Source organism: Doryrhamphus excisus, linkage group LG23, assembly GCF_037039965.1.
Source record: "Doryrhamphus excisus strain RoL-2023G ecotype Guam linkage group LG23, RoL_Dexc_Guam_v1.1, whole genome shotgun sequence".
Classification (NCBI taxonomy): Eukaryota; Metazoa; Chordata; class Actinopteri; order Syngnathiformes; family Syngnathidae; genus Doryrhamphus; species Doryrhamphus excisus.
In genome coordinates this window covers 8,645,077-8,669,096 of record NC_136379.1, presented here as the reverse complement: position 1 = coordinate 8,669,096, position 24,020 = coordinate 8,645,077, and the positions used below count along the sequence as shown (strand labels likewise).

General features: G+C 34.3%; 2 protein-coding genes across 2 annotated transcripts in view; one reads left to right on the top strand and one right to left on the bottom strand.

Annotated features, from left to right (window-relative positions):
* Positions 1–3,271: 3,271 nt before the first annotated feature.
* On the bottom strand, positions 3,272–7,419 carry atox1 (antioxidant 1 copper chaperone). Its single transcript, XM_058056196.2, has 4 exons — positions 7,266–7,419; positions 6,804–6,879; positions 5,063–5,198; positions 3,272–3,728 (listed from the first exon to the last, which is right to left on the bottom strand). Exons 1-3 carry the CDS (start codon positions 7,269–7,271, stop codon positions 5,074–5,076), a joined length of 207 nt encoding a protein of 68 aa, XP_057912179.2. The 5' UTR covers positions 7,272–7,419; the 3' UTR covers positions 3,272–3,728; positions 5,063–5,073.
* Positions 7,420–7,637: 218 nt separating this feature from the next.
* Positions 7,638–24,020, top strand: part of slc36a1 (solute carrier family 36 member 1) — a 37,750-nt gene continuing 21,367 nt past the window's right edge. Inside the window, exons 1-10 of the mRNA XM_058056164.2 lie at positions 7,638–8,206; positions 10,207–10,307; positions 12,635–12,749; positions 12,824–12,914; positions 14,682–14,770; positions 14,852–14,941; positions 15,042–15,126; positions 16,397–16,624; positions 22,049–22,147; positions 22,281–22,447. Coding sequence (XP_057912147.2) covers positions 10,274–10,307; positions 12,635–12,749; positions 12,824–12,914; positions 14,682–14,770; positions 14,852–14,941; positions 15,042–15,126; positions 16,397–16,624; positions 22,049–22,147; positions 22,281–22,447 — 998 coding nt within the window. The 5' untranslated portion in view covers positions 7,638–8,206; positions 10,207–10,273. The remainder of the gene's footprint in view (positions 8,207–10,206; positions 10,308–12,634; positions 12,750–12,823; positions 12,915–14,681; positions 14,771–14,851; positions 14,942–15,041; positions 15,127–16,396; positions 16,625–22,048; positions 22,148–22,280; positions 22,448–24,020) is intronic.

Sequence of the window (24,020 nt, the reverse complement as noted above, 5' to 3'; positions counted from 1 at the left end):
TTTGCCACTTCCTGCAAAACTTTTCCTTACTTCTTCTATAAACAACAGTCGCTATGCTTACACAGTTGAAATCAGCTTCCACAAGCACATTGTCATCGGCTATTTAGCTTGGTAGCTACATTTTTAGCTTGGTAGCTACATTTTTCACTAGCATACATGCTAGTGAAAAATCAAAGGTTGTAACTTTGCCACTCTGATGTGGGTATGCTAACATTAATTCATTTTCTATCGCTTATCCTCACGAGGGTCGCGGGGGGGGGGGTGTTGTGCTGGAGCCTATCCCAGCTGTTTTTGGGCACATATATTACCGCTCAAAAGTTTGGGATCACTTGCAAATTTCTTTGTTTTCCAAAGAAAAACAAAATTTTCATGCATTTCACAAAAAATCTTTTCTATTTCACAAACATTTCAGAGCAGCACAAACTGGGTCTAACAAGGACAGAAAAACGCTGCACAACTGTGCAAGAAGACATATCTGAGAGTGTTTTCCAAAGAAAAACAAAATTTTCATGCATTTCACAAACAATTTTTTTCTATTTCACAAACATTTCAGAGCAGCACAAACTGGGTCTAACAAGGACAGAAAAACGCTGCGCAACTGTGCAAGAAGACATATCTGAGAGTGTTTTCTAAAGAAAAACACAATTTTCATGCATTTCACAAACAATTTTTTTCTATTTCACAAACATTTCAGAGCAGCACAAACTGGGTCTAACAAGGACAGAAAAACGCTGCACAACTGTGCAAGAAGACATATCTGAGAGTGTGTTTTCAAAAAAAAAAACCCACATTTTTATGCATTTCACAAAAAAATTCCATTTCACAAACATTTTTATCCTTTTCCCAAACAATGAAAACGAATGATATGATTTTGAAAGAAGGATGTACATTTTAGCATAGAGGCCTACTATCAACAACTGTCAGTCCTCTGCATCAATCTCCTGGTATGGCTGCTAATCCAAGTTCATCATTTTATAAGGCTAATAGATGAACTAAAACTAAAACTAAAATCTCTTACCATGCTGTTAACTACTCCCTTCAGAAAGCGGCACAAACTGGGTCTAACAAGGACACAAAAACGCTGCACAAATATCTGAGAGTGTGTAGTTTAAGACAACGACGCCTCACAGGTCGTCACCTGGCCTAGCCGTCAAACACCAGTGTCAGTACCAACAGTGAAGCGGCCACTTCAGGATGCTGGACTTCATGGCAGGACTGCCAAGAAAAAGCCATATCTCAGACCGGACAAAAACATTTCCAAGTCATCCCAAAACTTTGGAGCGGTAGTGTATAGACTCACATTCATACCTATGGACGAGGAGAACATGCAAACTCCACACAGAGATGGCCGAGAGTGGGATTGAACTCGGGTCTCCTAGCTGTGAGGCCTGTGTTTAGGACAAGTAAGTGGAAGTTGAACTTGAATTAGAAAAGTACAAGGTTTAGAATGTTTTGTCCTGGAGCTTTGCTGCCATCTGTCAGCTGACCCACGCAATTGCAAGAGAACACACAACAAATGGAGAGCTTAACTATTAACTATTCACTATTAAGTGAATCTGACTGTGATCATGTATGTCATGTACAGTCAATGACACGGACAGACGCAGGCAGGAGACGATCACACTGCCAACGTTTTGTACACTCAGGGATTATCAGAGAATAAACAGAGGTGGGACGGCGTCTGTGTCAATATGAACACTTTATGGGAAAACCACATTCTTTTGGGAAGTTGCCAATCATCAACCCTTATGGGAAACAAGAACTCTTCCAACCATGACACAGTGAGGGGGAACTAGGTTGGCTGTTCCTGCGACTTATACTCCAGAGCGACTTATATGTGAATTTATATACCGTATTTTCCGGAATATAAGTCATTATGCATTTTTGGCCTTGTGCGACTTATACTCCAGTGTGACTTATGTATGTTTTTTTCTACCTAATTATGCATTTTTGGCCTTGTGCAACTTATGTATCTTTTTTTTCAACCTAATTATGCATTTTTTGGCCTTGTGCGACTTATACTCCAGTGTGACTTATGTATGTTTTTTTTCTACCTAATTATGCATTTTTGGCCTTGTGCGACTTATACTCCAGTGTGACTTATGTATGTTTTTTTTCTACCTAATTGTGCATTTTTGGCCTTGTGCAACTTATACTCCAGTGTGACTTATGTATGTTTTTTTCTACCTAATTATGCATTTTTGGCCTTGTGCAACTTATGTATGTTTTTTTTCAACCTAATTATGCATTTTTGGCCTTGTGCGACTTATACTCCAGTGTGACTTATGTATGTTTTTTTTCTACCTAATTATGCATTTTTGGCCTTGTGCGACTTATACTCCAGTGCGACTTATGTATGTTTTTTTTCTACCTAATTATGCATTTTTGGCCTTGTGGGACTAATACTCCAGTGTGACTTATGTATGTTTTTTTTCTACCTAATTATGCATTTTTGGCCTTGTGCAACTTGTGTATGTTTTTTTTTTTCAACCTAATTATGCATTTTTTGGCGTTGTGCGACTTATACTCCAGTGCGACTTATGTATGTTTTTTTTCTACCTAATTATGCATTTTTGGCCTTGTGCGACTTATAGTCCAGAAAATAATATATTTTATATATATTAATATACCTTTGACTCTGTTTACTTGCTTTTATTCAACTCTATTTTTTCTGTAAAGAGTCTTTGAGTACTTTGAAAAGCACTATAAAAATAAAATTTATTATTATTATTATATTGACAGTTACTATGGTACCCATTATATGTCAGTGTATGGTTATATCACCTCGTGCTTGGGTATGTGACAAAAATAAATAAAGAAGAAAAAAATTATATTAAAAAAATAATTATATTAGGAAAGCAGGAAGTGAACAAATGTAACAGTTACTGATTGTAAAAATTTAAATGAATAAAAAAAAACTACTATATTAGGAAAGCAGGAAGTGAACAAATGTAGCAGTTACTGTTTGTAAAAGTACCAGATGGAGGGGTAGGATTTGATAAGCTTTGCTTCTTCCTACTCCTTTTTGGACATGTGGAACTGGGAACTGATTATGTGATGCATTCAATTGTAATCTGATGCATGTTCAAATGAAATAAAACCATTACCCCCTGAAAAAACACATTACTAGCGTATATTTGCATGTGAATGAAGAGTACATGTACACTTTAATGGAGAAGAAGCAACCAACCAACGGCGGTGCTCCACAATTGTTTTGTCAAATACACGTTCATGGTAATGTACAATCTTGAAGTAAAACGCAACAAATGTGTTCCATGTTGAGGCCGAACTGACTTTATTACTTCAAAAGTACTAGAAAAAGCTTACTCAGCTGAGTACTGTATGTTAGTGTTAGTAGAGTTTCATAGGCAAGCGACAAAAAAATGTTAAATGCCGAAAAAAAAGACTTTCAGAGGATGTGCGATGCTGTTAATTTGTCATCAGAGTGGAAGTGATTAAACATGATTTTCAGCATGTTTAGAGTTTTTTTTTTTTTTTTAAAGCTTTACCGCAGCATGCATGAAGTTGGGGTGACATTATAGAAGATGATGTTGGAGAAGAAAAAACGTTTTTTTACAGATGACACTGACATCTAAAATGACTTCTTGACATACTCTGCAGTAGTCCACATGCTCATAAAAGATTGCTAAATTGCCCCTTCAGCCATTCCAATGACGTCTAGGGGCTGTGTGGAGCACTCTTCATTTTGCACCACAAGTGTCCAAATCCTTGAGAGATAAAACACAGAAAATAAACCCCAGACACGTTGACAAAGTGCACAACTCCACGAAGCAGTTTCTCTTCTTAGACAAGTACACATCATAGACTTTAATACGCATCTGTATTATGAATGGATGTAATATTCAGGTATATTCCATGCAGGGGTGTCCAAAGTTTGGCTGTTTTTGAAAATTCAGGTAACCAAATGAGAAAATGTTGGAAAAAACAAATGGAAAAAAAAATGAAGTCAAAACATTAAAAGGAAAAAATATTACATTTTAAAAAGAAAAAAGGCATAATTTCAGTATTCCCCTATTTAGTATTTTTTGTTTACATAATTTAGAAGAATAACATTTTCTTTGAGAAGACGGACAGTGGAGACATGCACCAGTCCGCATGATGTCAACATCTCTGTTGACGGAACCCATACAGCATGTACAATGTATAATTGTACTTTACACTATACTTTTACAAATTAAGTAGAATACAGTAAATAAATTATAAAGGCAGAATATCCTCCCTATTCCTAAATCTTTGCAATTCATACGGAGAAGATAAAAATCACAAGAGCAGTACAATTATTATTAATTTACATGTTTAACACAAAAAATATATATTTCGTTTGCCCATTTATCATGTAAGCTTGTGCAAACTCTATATTCTTTATTGTTTGTTTACTTTATGCGCTTGTGAGCTTCCTCCAAGACTGCGCTAGAAATGTAAATACAATTAAGATCACGTGAACACAAGTAAACATAATGACTCCATCTTCCTTTTTATGGATGTAATATGAAGTGTTATGTCTTTACAATATTTACTAATAACTCAATTATTGCGTTTTGGACCGTTTTACACTGTTAACGTTGACATTTTTTTTTTTGCTGCACAGGGCGATGTCATGCAGCATACAAACGCAGACTAGTAGGCTACAGAACGCAGATTTAGACACAGCCAAATTTTCGGAGTTCATTTTTCAATATTTGGCCATCGCTGGAAAAACTTTAGACACCCCCGTTTTAATGCATCCCTTCACTTTTTAGTATTTTGCGATAAACTAACACAGCGGAGGCCCCCCCCAAGTCATGGCCTTAAGGTGGTACAACCTGGAGTGAAACCTATTTGGACTTGGATTTCAACCCAACCGTCATGCATGGCGTCATGTCAGACTTCAGCTCAGTTACCATTTAAAGCATTAACTCGAGTGTTGTGTTGTGTGTTTTTAAAATATGTGGTTGATTTTCCCAGGATGCAAAATACATTTTTTGTATGAAAAGATAGCAGCTACTATTGACATTCATTACACGGGAGTCATGACGACATCGAGTGCACAACAAGGCGTCACCTGGAGCAAGATCACTTGGTGCCGTTGTACTTGACCTCCTTTCCGCACTTCTTCAAAGTGTCCATTAGAAATTCTACGTCTTTGTCCGACTCGATCCAAACCAGCTGCTTCGGCAAGTCGATTTCAAACTTAACATCTGCGGCGATAAAGGAAAGAACACAACGTGAATCCATGATGTAGTTTTTTTTTTTTATCTGTTATATGTACTTAGTTGCACTAAATTAGGAATCAGACATGCGGGGAAAAATGACTGAGCTGACCTCTACCGACCCTAAACAAGAGTTGTCTCGGTTAATTGCACAAGCCAGGATGAGTAAATGCGGATTAATCAAGCCAGGTGAAACCAATCCCGGATCAGTGAGAGTACACGACTTCCTTAAATCGACCCCGCTATCAATCACAGAGGCACCGATTCACCATGGCAACGTGAGCGGCATACTTTGGAAGCGGAAATCCTCAGAGGCTTACGGGGATGCAAAAGTGATAAAAAAGGAATATATATATTAAAAAAAAAGAAAGGCATCACCGCCACAGTCAGAGAAACAATCTGCAATACTTTGTGCTAAAGTAGCGCACAAATACACACTCACCGCTCCGCTGACAGTCATAAATAAAATTTGAATAGTGAATCAATGTTATGTTTGTTGCAAATCTGGAACGGCGGCTCAACCCCTAGTTTTACCTGTATATGGGAAGTGTATCTTTAGATATATAGTATGTGTAAATTATGTAATAAATATTTAATGTCCAATAATTATTGCTTTCCATTTATGGCGACTCCGGTTTCCTCCCACATTCCAAAAACATGCTAGGTTAATTAGCGACTCCAAATTGTCCATAGGTATGAATGTGAGTGTGAATGGTTGTTTGTCTATATGTGCCCTGTGATTGGCTGGCTGGCCACCAGTCCAGGGTGTACCCCGCCTCTCGCCTAAAGATAGCCGGGATAGGCTCCAGCACCCGCCGCGACCCTCGTGAGGATAAGCAGTAGAAAGTGAATGAATGAATAAAAGTATAAGATAGCTAATTAAAACTATTGAAAAATGTCAAAAATATAAAATATATATATAAAATATATAATACAAAAATTAAATCAAAAAGTTCAGGTTAGCCAAGATTTTTTTTCCAAATAATTAAAAAAAAAATGTGCAAAAAGTGTATGCTAGTTATTGAAAATGTAATTAAGAACATTTAAAAAATCAAATTAAAATAAAAAATATGTATAAGATAGCTAATTAAAACTATTGAAAAATGTCAAAAAAAACGTTTAAACAACAAAAAATATATATAATACAAAAATGACAAAAATTAAATCAAAAAGTTCAGGTTATCCAAGATTTTTTTTCCAAATAATTAAAAAAAAGTGTAAAAAGTGTATGCTAGTTATTGAAAATGTCATTAAAAAAATAGAAAAAAAATAAAAAATATATATATATTTTTTTTAAAAGTCCAGCAAAACAGTCCAGTGTGTACCCTGGACAGCTGGGATAGGTTCCAGCACCCCCGCGACCTTATTGTGACTACTGATTGAGATAATTGATGATACTAAATAAATTGTGAACCTTAGCTTGGTTTAGCTTAGCTAACGCCACAGAATAAATCCTATGGCAATGTATATCAGAACATATGTCACTTTTGAGCCAGGATATAACCAAGATATCCCAGCTTAATCCCCTTTTCCAAGTTATGTACTTCCTGCTTTCTGATGCATTATGTGATGAAGAAGATGGCGACCTCTCACCTCCCAGCTTGTTGAGGACTCTGCTGACAGCTCCTGAACATCCTTCACACGTCATGGCCACAGCAAACTCGTGTTTCTGTGGAGTTAGTACAGTTAGTTCACTCACTGCAGGACGGTGCAAATAAAAAACTTCACTTTATCGACTGTGGCTGCTATCGATTACATGCTAACATTGTTACTGCGCTGCCATGATTCACAAACTACTTCCGGTGGAACAAACTTAGCTATTTGAAGCCATGCATTACTTTACTTTATTTTCTAATAAACACACCGTATCTCCGTGGGTGAATAAAGCGTATGAAAACATTAAGTCATGTTTATATAATAGCTCTAACACGCTATTGAATAACGGAAGCTAAATCCTTGCTAGCTTGCCCCAGTGTGTGCTAGCCGAGAGACGTGCTAATGCTAAATATGTCTCGTTATGGCGATATGTCATTTTGTCTTAAAAGAAGAACTCACGGTCATGTTTAGGATGATGTGGCGCAGCAGTCGGAGTGTCTCAACAAAGATGGACTTTCCCCACGGAGTGACTCGTAACTTGGGCAAACACGTCCCACTTCATTCCGGTTTTACTGTCATGTTACCTTTATTTGGGGAAAAACAGAACCTCCATTTCCGGTGCTATGCCGCACTTGCATTAAATGTTTATGTTAATTTTCTATATAAATAACCCACAGATATAGAAATATGTGTATTTATTCATTAAAAAAACTATTTGGTATTACTACTAAGTACCATAACTAATCATTACATTATTTTTTTCTGTTAATCTTTTCTGTTTCCGGTTCTTATATTAGGACATTTAAGCTAACTTGATGCTAGTAGTTTCGGTCAGTCTATTTATCAACAATTCAGTCACTGGAATCGCTGTTCTTATTTCAATAATTTGTGTTTTCCAAACAGTCAATAGTAAAAACAATTAAAAATGAACGGAAAGAAGCAGTCGTGCCGGAAAGAATGTTGTCATATTTATATGCCTATACTGTATCTATAAAAAAATAATATCTTATCTCGGGGCAATGACGTTTACGTCGTAAATTACGACTGTGGTTAGTTCAACTTCAGACGTGATTTTCCAGTAGTGAAGTCCGAACATGTGAAAATATAATACTACAAAAATTATGTCGCTAATTTGCCGTGATTTGAGAAAAAAAAACAAATTATAATCTATGCTATGACAACATTGCATTTCTTTCTTCCGGGTTCGTGTCACATGACATGGCGGCTGGCCCGCCCTCAGTGGAAGCTGAAGACTCCTCTTGATAGCTTGCTGTCTGTCTTGCTGCGATTTTATCCACCCACGACCACAACATGACAAAACTAGGTCTTTGTGGACGTTAGCCCTCCATCACGGAAGCACCAAGCGAGGCCAGGAGGCGAGAGAAGACGGCTTCTCCGAGGTAAATTCACCCCTGTTCGAGCTCCGTGTTGACGGACACAAAGATGGCTAACGTAGGCTATTTTTTTACATAGCTTGTCTGCACTTGCTCGACCAACATACAAGAATTACTTTTTTTTATTTTAAATGCATATAGTTATTTTTTGACGTGTTACTCACCACTACATCGTTTGCAAATGCTATTTTGCTTATATATATGGATCCCCTCCGGTTGTTTGCACGTCTATTCCGGGCCAATGGCAGCCACTGTACATGCTGTATTTATCTTTCTCACACAGCACAGGATTAATCTTTCTAATTGGAGACCATTGTCGGGAGTTCTTTGGCCAGATCCCAACCGGGATTCGCTTTCAGACCGCGTCAATGGAAATGCCACGCCTGGAATGGTTTAAAAATAATGAGATTAGTAGTTTTAGATGTTTCTGTGTGTGTTTATTCTGAGTGTGTGTTGCCAGCGGTTCACCATCGTCCGATGATGAGGAAACATTGGAAACAAACAAAGATGAAATTAAGTGTTTGTCTTCAGCAAACACTGCAAGCTGAAACGGATTCGTCTTGTCAAGTTGACATTATGTTAGCATATTTAAACACCGAACACGCAACAAGCCATGACAAACTCATTTATACATTATAGTTCACATGCCACACACATTTGATTTGGGGTGTGTTCATACTAGTCGGTTTGAATTGGAATACATCTTTATATATTCAACATGTCTGAAATGCAGGCAAAAAATAAAATAACACCCCTATAGTCACCTTAGAATTTTTTTAAATTTTTTTTATTTTTCATATCACTTATATATTTTTTTATATTTTGCACTCATATATATATATTTCTTTAATTTAATTTTAATGTTTTTATTTTTATTTTTTATTTTTTTAATAAAAAAAATGGAATACATCTATACAATTCCATATATTCAACATGTCTGAAATGCAGGCAAAAAATAAAATAACACCCCTATAGTCACCTTTGCACTTTTTACATTTTTTCATTTTTCATATCACTTATATTTTTTATTTTTTATATTTTGCACTCCTATATATTTTTTTTTATTTTTTTGTTTTTAATTTTTTAATTTTAATGTTTTTTATTTAATTTTTTAATTTTTAATTTTTTTTAAATTTGAATACATTTATACAATTCCATATATTCAACATGTCTGAAATGCAGGCAAAAAATTAAATAACACCCCTGTAGTCACCTTTGCACGTTTTACATTTTTTAATTTTTTATATCACTTATATTTTTATGTTTTTATATTTTGCACTCCTATATATATATATATATATATTAATTTACGTTTTTTAATTTTAATGTTTTTTATTTAATAATTTTTCATGCAAAATATAAAAAAACTCCTTTTTGCACTCCTATTCTTCATTGCTGCAGAGACTTTAGCAAAAAAGCTAACCAGCTAAGCACCACTTCCACACGGGTTGGGAGGAGAACTTTTTGTCACTCTACCATGCGGGACATCCCATTGCCGACTTCATGCAGTGTTAAAGTCATTTAAAGTAAGCTCAGGAGGTTCATTTAGGTATAACTCCAACTTAGACTCGCTTACATCACAGTCAAGGAACAGAATTCACACGTAAACCCAAGAACCACCGTTACCAGAGCGTGTGAACGCACCCTTAATGTAAAAAGGCGCTCCGTTGGCGTTTCGTCACTGTGAAAGTTGCTGACTTGCACGTCATAAAGGCACTTTGACCTGTTGAGGAAGTTGTTCACTGCTACTCTCTAGTCTTCTTGCTCATAGTAAGTATTCAGTAGCGGCCAGAAATGTTGAAAAACACTGGAAAGTTTGCTTGTAATTAATTAATTTAATTACTTTTTAAAACCATTATTATTATTAGAGCCCTCTAGACATGAAATAACACCCCTATAGTAGGGCTGGGTGATATGGACCAAGTGACTTTACATAAAAGTCCAAGTCAAATATGCATGCAAAGTCGAAATGACGTCTGTTTTGATCCACTGAATCTTTGTCACAGACGCCAATGTTGCACTCGCTGACCTCCTGCCTGTCACAGCAGTGAGTTTGGAAGACGGAACGCAGACATGATGTCCTCCAGTGATGACGTTCGAGGAGAAGGTATGAAGATTTATACTTTGTATGAAAAGTAGTAGGTTTTCAATGATGGAAGTGGGACAGTTGCATGGAAAGACCATGAAAATATGCACAATTCTGTGCATTCTAAAGATATAAAAACAGGTAAAAAGAGGCCGCTAAGAATACATGTAATGTGATGCCCCTATTTTATAATGTGACCAAGTTACAACAGTGTTATTATTGTTGTTATTACCGCACAATGAGGTTATGTAAAGAATCTTTAGAAAGATTATTAAAAAGTTTTTTTTGAATTTTTTTTGGAAATACAAAAAAAATTACACCAGCATGCTAATGTTAGCATAGTATTAGTATTAGTACACATTTGTATAAACACTTAACACTTACCATCATGTGCATGCTAGCATGCTTAAGCAGACACCGCTATCATGCAGTGTTAGTATGCTCATGTTAGCATGCTAATATTAGCTTAGTATTAGTACACATTTGTAGAAAGACTATGCTAACATGCTAGCATGCACATACTAGCATTTTTTGGCAATTTTCATGAATGTGAACTTAAGCAGACAACGCTATCATGCGGTGTTAGTACGTATACTCATGTTAGCATGGTAATATTAGCATTGTATTAGTACACATTTGTATAAACACCACTATCATGCGCATGCTAGCAATGCTAACACGCTAGCATGCGCATACTAGCATTTTTTTGTGAACTTAAGCAGACACTGCTATCATGCAGTGTTGGTATGCTCATGTTAGCATGCTAATATTAGCATAGTGTCAGTATTAGTGTTAGTATTTGCAAATGTATTAATATTTCTAGTAATTTGCTGTTTTATTGCAATTTTTTTTGCCTAAATCACAAAGTTTTTTTCTCTTGAAAGTCCCTTACATCCTTTCATTTTTCACAAACGCTAACATCCCTGTGTTGGCCGGGAAACGATGGCTGCTCAGAAGACGAGCAGTCATGTGACTATCACCACGGGTCGTCAGCATGTTGAGACCCGGCTGGCCCCTCAGTTTCACTTCTGCTGTTAAGTTGTCACACTATGAGTGCACATTTCCCCCGCCGGTGCCAAAATGTGCAGTCATCTCAGTATCTCATTTACACCATCACAGTGTCACTTCCTGTTGTGCTCCAGCGTGTGGTCAGACAGCGGCTGGTCCACAAACACATCTATTAGCCATACTGCTGCGCACAACTTCTACTTCTTTCTGCTTTTTTTTTTTTTTTTTACCTCCGCCAAGGACACTGCAAAGTGCAAACGCAGCGCAGATGTTATGGTAGCAATAATATAGCAATGCTAGCATGCGCGTACTAGCATTTGTTTGCAATTTTCATGAATGTGAACTTAAGCAGACACCGCTATCATGCAGTGTTGGTATACTCATGTTAGCATGCTAACGTTAGCATGCTAGAATTGCTAGCATGTAATGTTAGCATAGTAGTATTTTTATCAGTTTTTATTAGTATACATTTGTGTAAACACTTACCGCTATCATGTGCATGGTAGCAATGCTAGCATGTACTAGCATTTGTTTTTTGCAGTTTTGATGAGTGTGAACGTAAGAAGACACCGCTATCATGCGGTGTTAGCATGCTAATATTAGCATAGTATTAGTATTACTACACATTTGTATAAACACTTACCACTATCATGTGCATGCTAGCATGCGCATACTAGCATTTTTTGGCAATTTTCATGAACGTGGACTTAAGCAGACACTGCTGTCATGCGCTGTTAGTATGCTCATGTTAGCATGCTAATGTTAGCATGTTAGAATTGCTAGCATGCTAATATTAGCATAGTAGCATTTTGATCAGTTTTTATTAGTACACATTTGTATAAACACTTACCGCTATCATGTGCATGCTAGCAATGCTAGCATGTGCATACTAGCATTTTTTTAATTGTTATGAATGTGAACGTAAGCAGACACCGCTATCATGCAATGTTAGTATGCTCATGTTAGCATGCTAATATTAGCTTAGCATTAGTATTAGTACACATTTGTAGAAACACTATACTAACATGCTAGCATGCGCATACTAGCATTTTTTTGCAATTTTTATGAATGTCATCATGTGGTGTTAGTATGCTCATATTAGCATGCTAACATATACTAACATGTTTAGCATTTTCAAAGGTAGGTACTTGTACAAACACTTAGTGCTATTCTGCTGTGTGTTAGGATGCTAATATTAGCATGTTAGCATAGGTCATATAGGTCATTCAAACCCTTCCCTATGTTTTCATGGTCAAGGAATCAATATATATATATATATATATATATTAAATCATATGTATAATATCTCACAAGATCTGTCCTCTCTCTTCCCCTTTTAGGGTCTTTGTTCCCTGAGCAGAATCCATCTGAACTGGATGCTCTTTGCCCTTGCCCTCCCGGACCATCCAGACCACAACGTGACTACGAGAGGATAGGAACACGAACCGGAACCTCGTATGTGTCAGAAAATTGATTTCCTGTCGAGTAGTGTACAATTGTAATGTACAATTTATTCTGTATCTTTGCAGTTTTTGCCAGACCCTGATCCACCTGCTGAAGGGGAACATCGGTACCGGGCTGCTGGGTCTGCCCTTGGCTGTGAAGAATGCAGGACTTGTGGTGATTTATGGTTTTAATCGTCTCATTTATCAATTTATTAAGGTGATGGTCTCTGATGATAGAATTTAAAGGATGCGGTTGCCACGTTGAAGATTTATTTTAAACTACGTCATGTAGTTGGGCTGTTAACGGCGGGATCTGATTGATTTACTCAATTACATTAAGATTTTATAAAAAAATAATAAATAATAAGTGGATATTCTCATCATTCAGTAGCGTCACCTTTACTGCACAATACAATTTGCTGCCTTTAAGTCTTTTACCTTTCAATAAAATACAGTAAAAATGTTCTAATTTCAGACATATTTGCAAATAGTGATTAATTAGAAAAGCGATTAATCTGCTTAAATGTTGTGTGTGCCTTATAATGTGCACGGTGATTATAAAACAGCACCAGAAGCACCCAAAAACGGCCTAAAATGGCGGTGTTTGAGGGCGGTGATTTTTTATAAAAATCACAAGCGGTTAGTATGTTGTTTTTTTTTGGGGAGGGGGGGGGTAAACTTGCTTCTAATGCACTTTTCTAGTCAAAAACACAGTTGAAACCACACAAACACGCAACAGGGGACCCAGAAGCCAACCAAAAACGGCATAAAATGGCGGTTTTCGAGGGCGGTGATTTTTGACAAAAATCAGAAGGAGTTAGCGTGTCTTTTTTTTTTTTTTCCAACTTGCTTCTAATGCACTTTTCTAGTCAAAAACACATTGGAAACCACAAACACTCAATGGGAGCCTGATAAGCACCCAAAAACGGCAAAAAACGGCAGTGTTTGAGGGCGGTGATTTTTGACAAAAAACGTAAGGATGTCATTTTTTTTGTTTTTTTTTTTTATTTCCCAACTTGATTCTAATGCACTTTTCTGGTTAAAAAAACAGTGGAAACCACACAGACACCCAACAGGGGCCCCAAGAGCACCCAAAAACGGCATAAAATGGCAATGTTTGAGGGCGGTAATTTTTGAAAAATTTACAAAATTTTTTGTAAAATTGTCATGCAATCTGCTATTATTATTTCTTATTTTATATTTATATTTAAATATTTTAAAAATAATAATTACAATAAAATTAAAATAATAATTATTATTATATTATTATTATGTAAAATGTGCAAATATAACAATATTATATATAATTAATATAATAATTAGCATTAATATAATAATTATAATAATCATAATAGTTCTAATAATAATTATAATAATCTAATAGTAATCTAATAATAATAATTATTATTATGTGCTTGTGTCCCTTTTTTCAGGAGCACTTTGTAAACAACAGACCATGTCAAAAAACGAAAATTGATAAAACCATCAAAAGGTTGGCTCAGGCCATGATGCCAGGTTGTATTTTGAGTTTAAATGAAATACTTTGGAAAGATTGGGCGGGCCGTATTCAAACACTTGGCGGGCCGGATGTGGCCCCCGGGCCGTAGTTTGCCCACCCCTGGGTTAGTATGTCGTAGTTTTTTTTTTTTTTTTCCCCAACTTGCTATTAATGCACTTTTCTGGTCAAAAACACAGTGGAAACCATCAACAGGGGCCCCCAGAAGCACCCAAAAACGGCATAAAATGATGATTTTTGAATGTTGTTTTTATGATGCCATCTGCTATACGTAGTTGTAACGACAAGCCACACCCACAGTTATAAAAAAAATCAATTTAAAAATGAATCTATGGGAAAAGAGTGACGTTTATGATATGGTTTTTCATCTTATGAAACATATATGTTGTTTTAATGAAAAGTTTATCCTCCATGTGTCCAATGCAGCTGGGACCGGTCAGCCTGTTGTGCATGGGCGTCATCGCAGTGCATTGCATGAGGGTGCTGGTCGACTGCTCTCACCACCTCAGTGCAAAGTAAGCTCATCGCTTATGTTACTTGTACTTGTACTACTTTGCATCAGTAGCGTCAGTATTATGTACGTGGGTGTGTTGCAGGATGAACAGACAGTCTCTGACCTACGGGGAGGCGGTCCAGTACGGCATGGAAAACGTCTCGTGGCTCAGGAGACACTCGCAGTGGGGAAGGTATGAGTCTTTGAATTCCCGTTTTTCCGTATGCGTTCCAATTGTTTTGTTGGTTAAGCAATAGTGTGTGTGTGTGTGTGTGTGTGCTTCTCGCTTTTAGGCGGACCGTCAACTTGTTTCTTATCATCACCCAGTTGGGTTTCTGCTGCGTCTACTTTGTCTTTCTTAGCGACAATGTCAAGCAGGTACTCTACACACACACATACAGCAGAAGTCATTGTATACTATTTTTATATATTATACTATTATAGTATTTTTATCAGTAAGGTGACTGTGGTATTTGACCGTCAATTAGCTACTTGAACCTGAATTTCACAATCACAACAACTGAAAAGTTGAAAACTGAAAACATTTTTTAACCTACAAAGGCCCTCGGATTGAAAATATTGAAAATTATTGAATTGGAAAAAAGTAATTGACAGTTACTATGGTAACCATTATGTAATTGTATGGTCATATCACCTCATACTTTGGTACGTGACATAGAATAAAATAAAATAAAAAAACAAACAAACAAACAAAAAAAACCTTAAACTATATTAGGAAAGCAGGAAGTGAACAAATGTAACAGTTAATTAAAATTCAAATTAATTGAAAAAAAATTAAAATTATTTTTTTAAATAAATAAAAAAAATTGCATTATATTAGGAAAGCAGGAAGTCAACAAATGTAACAGTTACTGGTTGTAAAAATTAAAATAAAAAAAAATAAAAAAAAAATAATAAAAAAAACTTACATCATACTAGGAAAGCAGGAAGCAAACAACTAAGAAATATTTTGAATAAAAAAATTAAAATAAAAAAATAATAAAAAAAACTTTAATTATATTCGGAAAGCAGGAAGTGAACAAATGTAACAGTTACTGATTGTAAAAGTACCAGATGGAGGGGTAGGATTTAATAAGCTTTGCTTCTTCCTACTCCTTTTGGACATGCGGAACTGTGAACTGATTATGGGATGCATTCAATTGTAATCTGATGCATGTTCAAATGAAATTAAACCATTACCAAAATACACCATGTAGGTGACCCAGGTTATGTATGGAAAACCTGCAGTATCAATTGTGACCACTAGATGGCGACGCTTCTCCATTGTCAAGCTGCTTTCAGTGTTTAGACTGCCTTACCTTTGTTCTTTTCCATAGAGTGTAAGAGTGCTTGGTAATGACCAAATTAAGACTTTGCTGAGCTTAATGAGAAGAAATTATGTAAATTAATAGTTTTCTTGAAGCAGCTTCATCACATAATTGGAGAAAATATTTCACAAAATATTTCACAAACATACAGAGTGTGTATGTGGCCGTATCTTATGCTTACCCTGTACTTTTACCCTGTAATTATTATTTTTAAAATTATTTACATTTATTAAAAAAATTATATTTATATTTTATTTATATTATTTTATATTTTATAATTTTTTTATTATTATTATTATTTATTTTTTATTTTTTTTCAGGTGGTGGAAGCAGCCAACGGCACCACCTTCAGCTGTCAGATCAGCAACACCAACCAGACCGAGATCCTGGTCCCCAGCTTCGACTCCCGCCTCTACATGCTCTGTTTCCTGCCCGCATTCATCCTGCTGGTCTTCACCCCCAACCTGAAGTACCTGGCGCCCCTGTCGCTCATCGCTAACCTGGTCATGGCCGCCAGTCTGGTCCTCATCTACTTCTACTCCATCACGGTACGTTCCTCATGCAAGCACACTCGAGGTGACACAAGATCTCACAGTATTAAGATATTAGATATTAATATTATGTATATTATCCCCAGCATTATTTATTATTATTTGCTTTGCTCCCTGTTTGTATTTTTTTTTTTTTTTACGAAACGTGGTTGCAAAGCCCCGGCGAGAGAGACCAGGCAGACCACATTTCTGGAGCTAGACCTGCCAAGTGGAAAAGGGCTCAGAGATATTCCAGCAGACATTTGCATAAAAACCAACTTGTCCGCTTGTCACACTTTAGAAAAAAAAAGTGCTCGAGCTCAGGCGGTGAATAGCAAATAGTTTGATTGAATATTTGAATGGCTAAAAGGGAATTCTTCTTTTTTCAGACGGGATCTTTAAGTTAAAAAAAAAAAAAGAGCTTCATATTAGGGCACCAACCCTGTTGAAAAGACTTTTTTTCCCCTCATTTGATGACAACTATTTTCTTTTAATATTTAGACTTTAATCTAATAAAATTTCAGATGAGAAATTATGTTACTTTTCCTCATAATATTATTATTTTTTTCTTGTTAGAATTTTTTCTCTTAATGTTTTTACATGTTTCTTAGACAATTAGACAGTTGACCAATGCATTTTTTTCAACTTAAATTTTTTTTCTCAATGTTTTTACATGTTTCTTAGACAATTAGACAGTTGATCAATAAATATAAAAAAACTTAAAAAAAAATTATTGTTAGATTTTTTTTCTCCTAATGTTTTTACATGTTTCTTAGACAATTAGACAGTTGACCAATGCATTTTTTTTAAACTTAATTTTTTTTCTCAATGTTTTTATATGTTTCTTAGACAATTAGACAGTTGATCAATAAAAATAAAAAAAACTTTAAAAAATTTTCTTGTTAGATTTTTTTTCTCCTAATGTTTTTACACGTTTCTTAGACAATGAGACAGTTGACCAATAAGAAAAAATACGTAAATTTTTTTCTCAATGTTTTTACACGTTTCTTAGACAATTGAATAAAAAAATTAAAAAAAATAAAAAAGATTTTCTTGTTAGATTTTTTTTCTCTGAATGTTTTTACATGTTTCTTAGGCAAATATACAGTTGACCAATAAAAAAAAACGTATTTTTTTTTGTTAGTTGTTTTTTCTCTTAATGTTTTTACATGTTTCTTAGACAATTAGACACTTGACCAATAAAAAAAAATATTTTTTTTCTTTTTAGATTTTTTTTCTAAGTGATTTTACGTTTCTTAGACAAACAGTTGACCCATAAAAAAAACTTTAAAAAATTTTCTTGTTAGATTTTTTTCTTTTAATGTTCCTACATGTTTCTTAGACAATTAGAAAGTTGACCAAAATTTTTTCTTGTTGTTAGATGGTTTTTCTCTTAATGTTTTTACATGTCAGTTGACCAAAAAAAAATTTTTTTTTTTAAACTTGAAACTTTTTTCTTGTTGGATGTTTTTTTTCTTAATGTTTTTACATGTTTCTTACACAATTAGACACTTGACCAATAATTGTTTTTTTTTTAACTTACATTTTTTTCTCTTAATGTTTTTACATGTTTACATGACAGTTGACCAATGAAAAAAAAATAATAATTTTTTGTTAGATTTTTTTTCTCTTAATATTTTTACATGTTTCTTAGACAATTAGACAGTTGACCAATAAAAAAACGAAACGGCTGCATAGCTACAGCAGTAGTTCCCTTTCACTGGAAGTGCCGCTCTTAATACTTAATACTTGGTACGTATTACTATTGCATTGATGAGACTAGTTAAAATAAAATAAAAATAATGTATTCTAAAGTCCAGGGTGTACCCCTCCCCGACATCAAATCCCCATCTGCATACCATCAACCAGGCGTACTCAAGCATCCAGTCCTCCCATGCTGTCTCACTCATTTGAGGAGAATAATGTTCTTCAGTGAAGAAGTGATGTGCGTCATTATTGAGTTCGCTTTTAAACAGACACCCTTCTTTTTTTCTCCCCGTGTGCTGCGATTGTATTTAACCCCGCCGGTGATTGTGTTGTCGACGTGTTATGGATAACATTCCAGCTGGAAGTGACGGGGAGTGCAGATTACCTGCCTGCAAAGCGTTCCATCATTCAGCGTCTGCCCTTTTCCAGATATACACAAGCCAAGAAACAAAAAAAAAAAAGCAATTTCTTGCATCAGAGGCTGTACAAAGAGTCAGCACTTAGCCGTGTGAGCTGGCTTGTGGCTGAGGAATCACCTCAGCCATTATTACATATTGAATGGAATCTAATGAGCTGGCTCTAAAAGTCTCTTTAACGAGATAATATTCCTCATTGCCTAGTTTACCACAGGACCGCGATCTATTTGTGGTGGTGGGGTGCTATTGCATTTAATTTGCATGTGCATGTACACTACCGCTCACTCTCAGATATTTCTCTTCTTGCACAGTTGTGCAGCGTTTTTCTGTCCTTGTTAGACCCAGTTTGTGCTGCTCTCTGAAGGGAGTAGTTAACAGCATGGTAAGAGATTTTAGTTTTAGTTTAGATTTTTGAATGGCTTTTCTAATCATCTAGCCTAGATCCTTCTTTGAAAATCATCTGATTCATTTTCATTGGTTGTGAAAAGGATAAAAATGTTTGTGAAATGCATGAAAATGTGTTTTTCTTTGGAAAACAAACTGTCAGATATTTGTGCAGCGTTTTTCTGTCCTTGTTAGACCCAGTTTGTGCTGCTCTCTGAGAGAGATTTTAGTTTTAGTTTAGATTTTTAGATGGCTTTTCTAATAATCTATTAGCCTTATAAAATGATGAACTTGGATTAGCAGCCATACCAGGAGATTGATGCAGAGGACTGACAGTTGTTGATAGTAGGCCGCTATGCAAAAATGTACATCCTTCTTTGAAAATCATATTCATTTTCATTGTTTGGGAAATGGTTAAAAATGTTTGGGAAGTGGAAAATTTTTTTTTCGAAAAATGCATGAAAATGAAAATACTCTCAGATATTTGTGCAGCGTTTTTGTGTCCTTGTTAGACCCAGTTTGTGCCGCTGTCTGAAGGGAGTAGTTAACAGCATGGTAAGAGATTTTAGTTTTAGTTTAGATTTTTAAATGGGTTTATTAATAATCTATTAGCCTTATAAAATGATGAACTTTTTTTGAAAATCATCTCATTCATTTTCATTGTTTGGGAAATGGATAAAAAAAATTTGTGAAATATATAAAAAAAAATTATGAAGTGGATAAATTTTTTTTTGAAATGGATAACAATTTTTGTGAAATAGATAAAAAATTTGTAAAATGCATGAAAAAAAAATTCCTTGGAAAACTACAAAATTTGCAAGTGTAATTTCACAACAAAAATTAAAAAAGCAAAAATTTAAAATTCTGCAGTTATTTTACACAAACAACTTTGTAATATTATGATGGAAAAAAACACAATTTTTAATAGCGGCTGCACAGAATTGCAGCAAAATTGTTTGTGAAATGCATTAAAAAAAAATTTTCTTGGAAAACTAACAAATTTGCAAGTGATCCCAAACTTTTAAGCGGTAGTGTAATTGTAATGGACGCTTTAGGGGGGAGTATTAATACTGGGAGAGACAAACAGGAAGTATAAAAATATTTTTTCCCCTCATTAATCATAAAAATTATCATTTAAAAGCAGCACTTGTGTTGAGTTTTGTTGTCATTGAGTAAAATTAAAATTATTTTGACGATCTGAATGTTCTGAGAGCTGTTTCTAATATTTAGACCGTCTTACTTACTTACGTCCAAAGTATTAGAAACAGCTGCCGGTTGAGCGACTTTGCACTGCGTGTTTCTATAAAGCGATTTTAATAAGGTGATTTGGAGGGTCAGTAAATATTTAACATCCTCAGGAGGCAATTAGCTTCATAAGTGCTTGTTAAAGATGCTCTACTGAATAGCGCACCGTCCCACGGAAGCATCTGGACGTCCGGGTTGGAAAGCGCCTGCCATCTGTTTGGTAAATCCAACCGTTATGCTGTCCAGCTGCTGAATTTATGACCATAGCGCGGACAGTAAAGCCGATTTCGACCGTTTTCGTTAAGACGATGCCACTAAAATCAGGAATTGGATCATTTCGCAGACGTGGATGTATTGAGATGGGCATGCTTTGTTTTTCTCTTCTACCAACCAAAAGAGGCTGGATGACAAGGTTTGCATCAGCCTCAACACCCGGGCGTGTTGGTTCTATAGCAGAATGAATGGAATCAGTGAGGCCTGTCAATCATCCAGTCTTTTTTTTTTTTTTCCCCAGTGCCGAGATGCTACACGCTAGTTTTTGCCCTTTTTGTTTTTATTTTTGAAATATCTCGACATTCTTTTTAAATGTTTGAAAATTTTCATAATATTTTATAATATTTTATTCTGATAAGAATTAAAATTTTTACCAAGCTTTTTTTTTTTTATTCTTGGAATTATTCAACAATATGCTACTAAAGTGACTTTTTTTTTTTTTTTACTTTTTCCAACTATTTTTAACATTTTTAATCTCGTAATTTTGACTTTATATGCATAATATTTGGACTTTGCTTTCATAACATAACTTTTTCCGCAATCTAATTTTACAAAAAATTTAATTTGTTGTTTTTTTTTACTAAAATGTTATTTTTCTCCATAATATGACAAAATTTTTGTAAAAGTATGACCACATCTGTTTAGATTTTTTTTCTTAATATTTTTTATTTATTCTTGTAATAATTCAACTGTATGCTGCCCAAGTGACATTTTTTCTTTTAAAATTACAGCTGTTTTTTATTATTATTTTTCTCCCTAATATTACATAATTTTATTTATGTAATTGTGTAATGTCATTATTTATGTATAATTTCTAAGTAGGACCACATCTCTTTAGATTTTTTTTTCTTAATATTTTTTATTTATTCTTGTAATAATTCAACTGTATTCGACTAAAGTGACATTTTTTCTTTTAAAATTACAGCTGTTTTTTATTATTATTTTTCTCCCTTATATTACATAATTTTTGTAAAAGTATGACCACATCTCTTTAAATTTGTTTCTTAATATTTTTTATTTATTCTTGTAATAATTCAACTGTATTCTACTAAAGTGACTTTTTTTTTAAATTACAGCTGTTTATTATTATTATTTTTCTCCCTAATATTTCACTATTTTTGTAAAAGTATGACCACATCTATTTAGGTTGTTTTTCTGAATATTTTTTATTTATTCTTGTAATAATTCTACTGTATTTTACGATAGTGACATTTTTCTTTTAAAATTGCAGCTGTTTTTTATTATTATTTTTCTCCCTAATATTACATAATTTTTGTAAAAGTATGTCCACATCTCTTTTTTTTTTCTTAATATTTTGTATTTATTCTTGTAATAATTCATTTTATTTATTTTTTTATTCATTTCACTTTTGTGTTGCATCGGTTCACGTTTTTTGCGTCCCCCCCCCCCCCTCCAGCACATCAAATACCCCATCAACTTGCCCAGCGTGGGCCGGGCCAAAGACTACCCGCTCTTCTTTGGGACGGCCATCTTTGCCTTTGAAGGAATCGGAGTGGTACGTGACAATGCGGCTTTATTATTATTATTATTATTATTATTATTATTATTATTATTATTATTATTACGTTAATTGATGAAGTCATGGCAGCTTTGTTAGATCTCTTATCCCGCTGTTGTTCTTTTTCCAGGTTCTCCCGCTGGAGAACAAGATGCAGAGGCCTCAGAGTTTCCGCCTGGTTCTGTATTTGGGAATGGGAATCGTCACATTCCTGTACATCAGCCTCGGCACCATCGGATACATGTGCTTCGGCGCCGACATCGGCGGCAGCATCACGCTCAACCTGCCCAACTGCTGGTAAGATAACGTCCGTGTCCCGAGAATTACGAGTCCGTTCAAGGCACCGACCCGACTTTATCTGCCAAATTGGGAGGCGCAGCGATTTATGTCGGGTAGTATAGTTGGGGGTGTCACGAGATGAAAACGATATTACATAAAACGATGTCAATATTTCTTGTTTAGAGAAAAGCTATCTGGCAAGATTCAGTATCTAATCAGACTGTCAACTACTACAGTATGGTATCGCTACTGCGAATATGGAAGTAGTAGTGCCATAATTATAATAAAATAATTAAAATAATTAATTAATAAAAATTAATTCGAGAAATAAAATAAATGTAATAAATATTTTTTAATTATACAGAAAACAAAAATATGCAAAATAAATAAAAATTAAATGAAATAAATACAATAAAATAAGAATATCTCAACATTCTTCTTAAATGTTTAAAATTTTCATAGTATTTCATAATATTTTTATTCTGATAAGAATTAAAATTTTATTATTTTTTAATTTTTTTATTCTTGTAATAATTCAACAATATGCTACTAAAGTGCCTTTTTTTACTTTTTCCAACTATTTCAACATTTTTAATCCTGTAATTTTGACTTTATATGCATAATATTTGGACTTTGCGCTCATAACAAAAATTTTATTTTTGTCCATAATATTACATATTTTTTGTATGACCACATCTGTTTAGATTTTTTTTCTTAAAATTTTTATATATTATTATATATAATATATTTATTTTATATAAATTTATATTATATATATATTATATATTATCATATATTATTATTTTTATATATTATATAAAACTACAGTATGTCAACTACAGTATGGTATCGCTACTGCGAAGGGTAATGCACATAGTATGGAAGTAGTAGTACCATAATTAAAAGTACATAATATGAAAATAAATTAAAGAAATAAAATAAATGTAATAAATATATTTTTTTAATTATACACATAATACAGAAAACAAAAATATGTCAAATAAATAAAAAAATAAATTAAATAAATACAATAAAATAAGAATATCTTGACGTTCTTCTTAAATGTTTGAAAATGTTCATAGTATTTCATAATATTTTTCTTCTGATAAGAATTAAAATTTTATTCTTTTTTTTAATTCTTGTAATAATTAAACAATATGCTACCTATGTGACTTTTTTTTTTTACTTTTTCCAACATTTTTAATCTTGTAATTTTGACTTTATATGCATAATATTTGGACTTGGAGCTCATAACAAAAAATGTTATTTTTGTCCATAATATTACATATTTTTTGTAAAAGTATGACCACATCTGTTTAGATTTTTTTTCTTAATATTTGTAGACATTATTATATATAATATATTTATATTATTATATAAATTTTTAAGCTAATACTAAAATCTCTTAACATGCTGTTACCTACTCCTTGGGTCTAACAAGGACAGAAAAACGCTGCACAGCGGTCGTGTGGTTAGCGCACAGACCTCAGAACTAGGAGATCTGGGTTCAATCCCGCTTTCGGCCATCTCTGTGTGGAGTTTGCATGTTCTCCCCGTTTTCTCCGGGTACTCCGGTTTCCTCCCACATTCC

Excerpts from the sequence above, each read along its gene's own strand:
- atox1 (XM_058056196.2), bottom strand. Across the intron at positions 5,199-6,803 it reads AGTCCTCAACAAGCTGGGAG|ATGTTAAGTTTGAAATCGAC; the intron begins GTGAGAGGTCGC and ends TTATCGCCGCAG.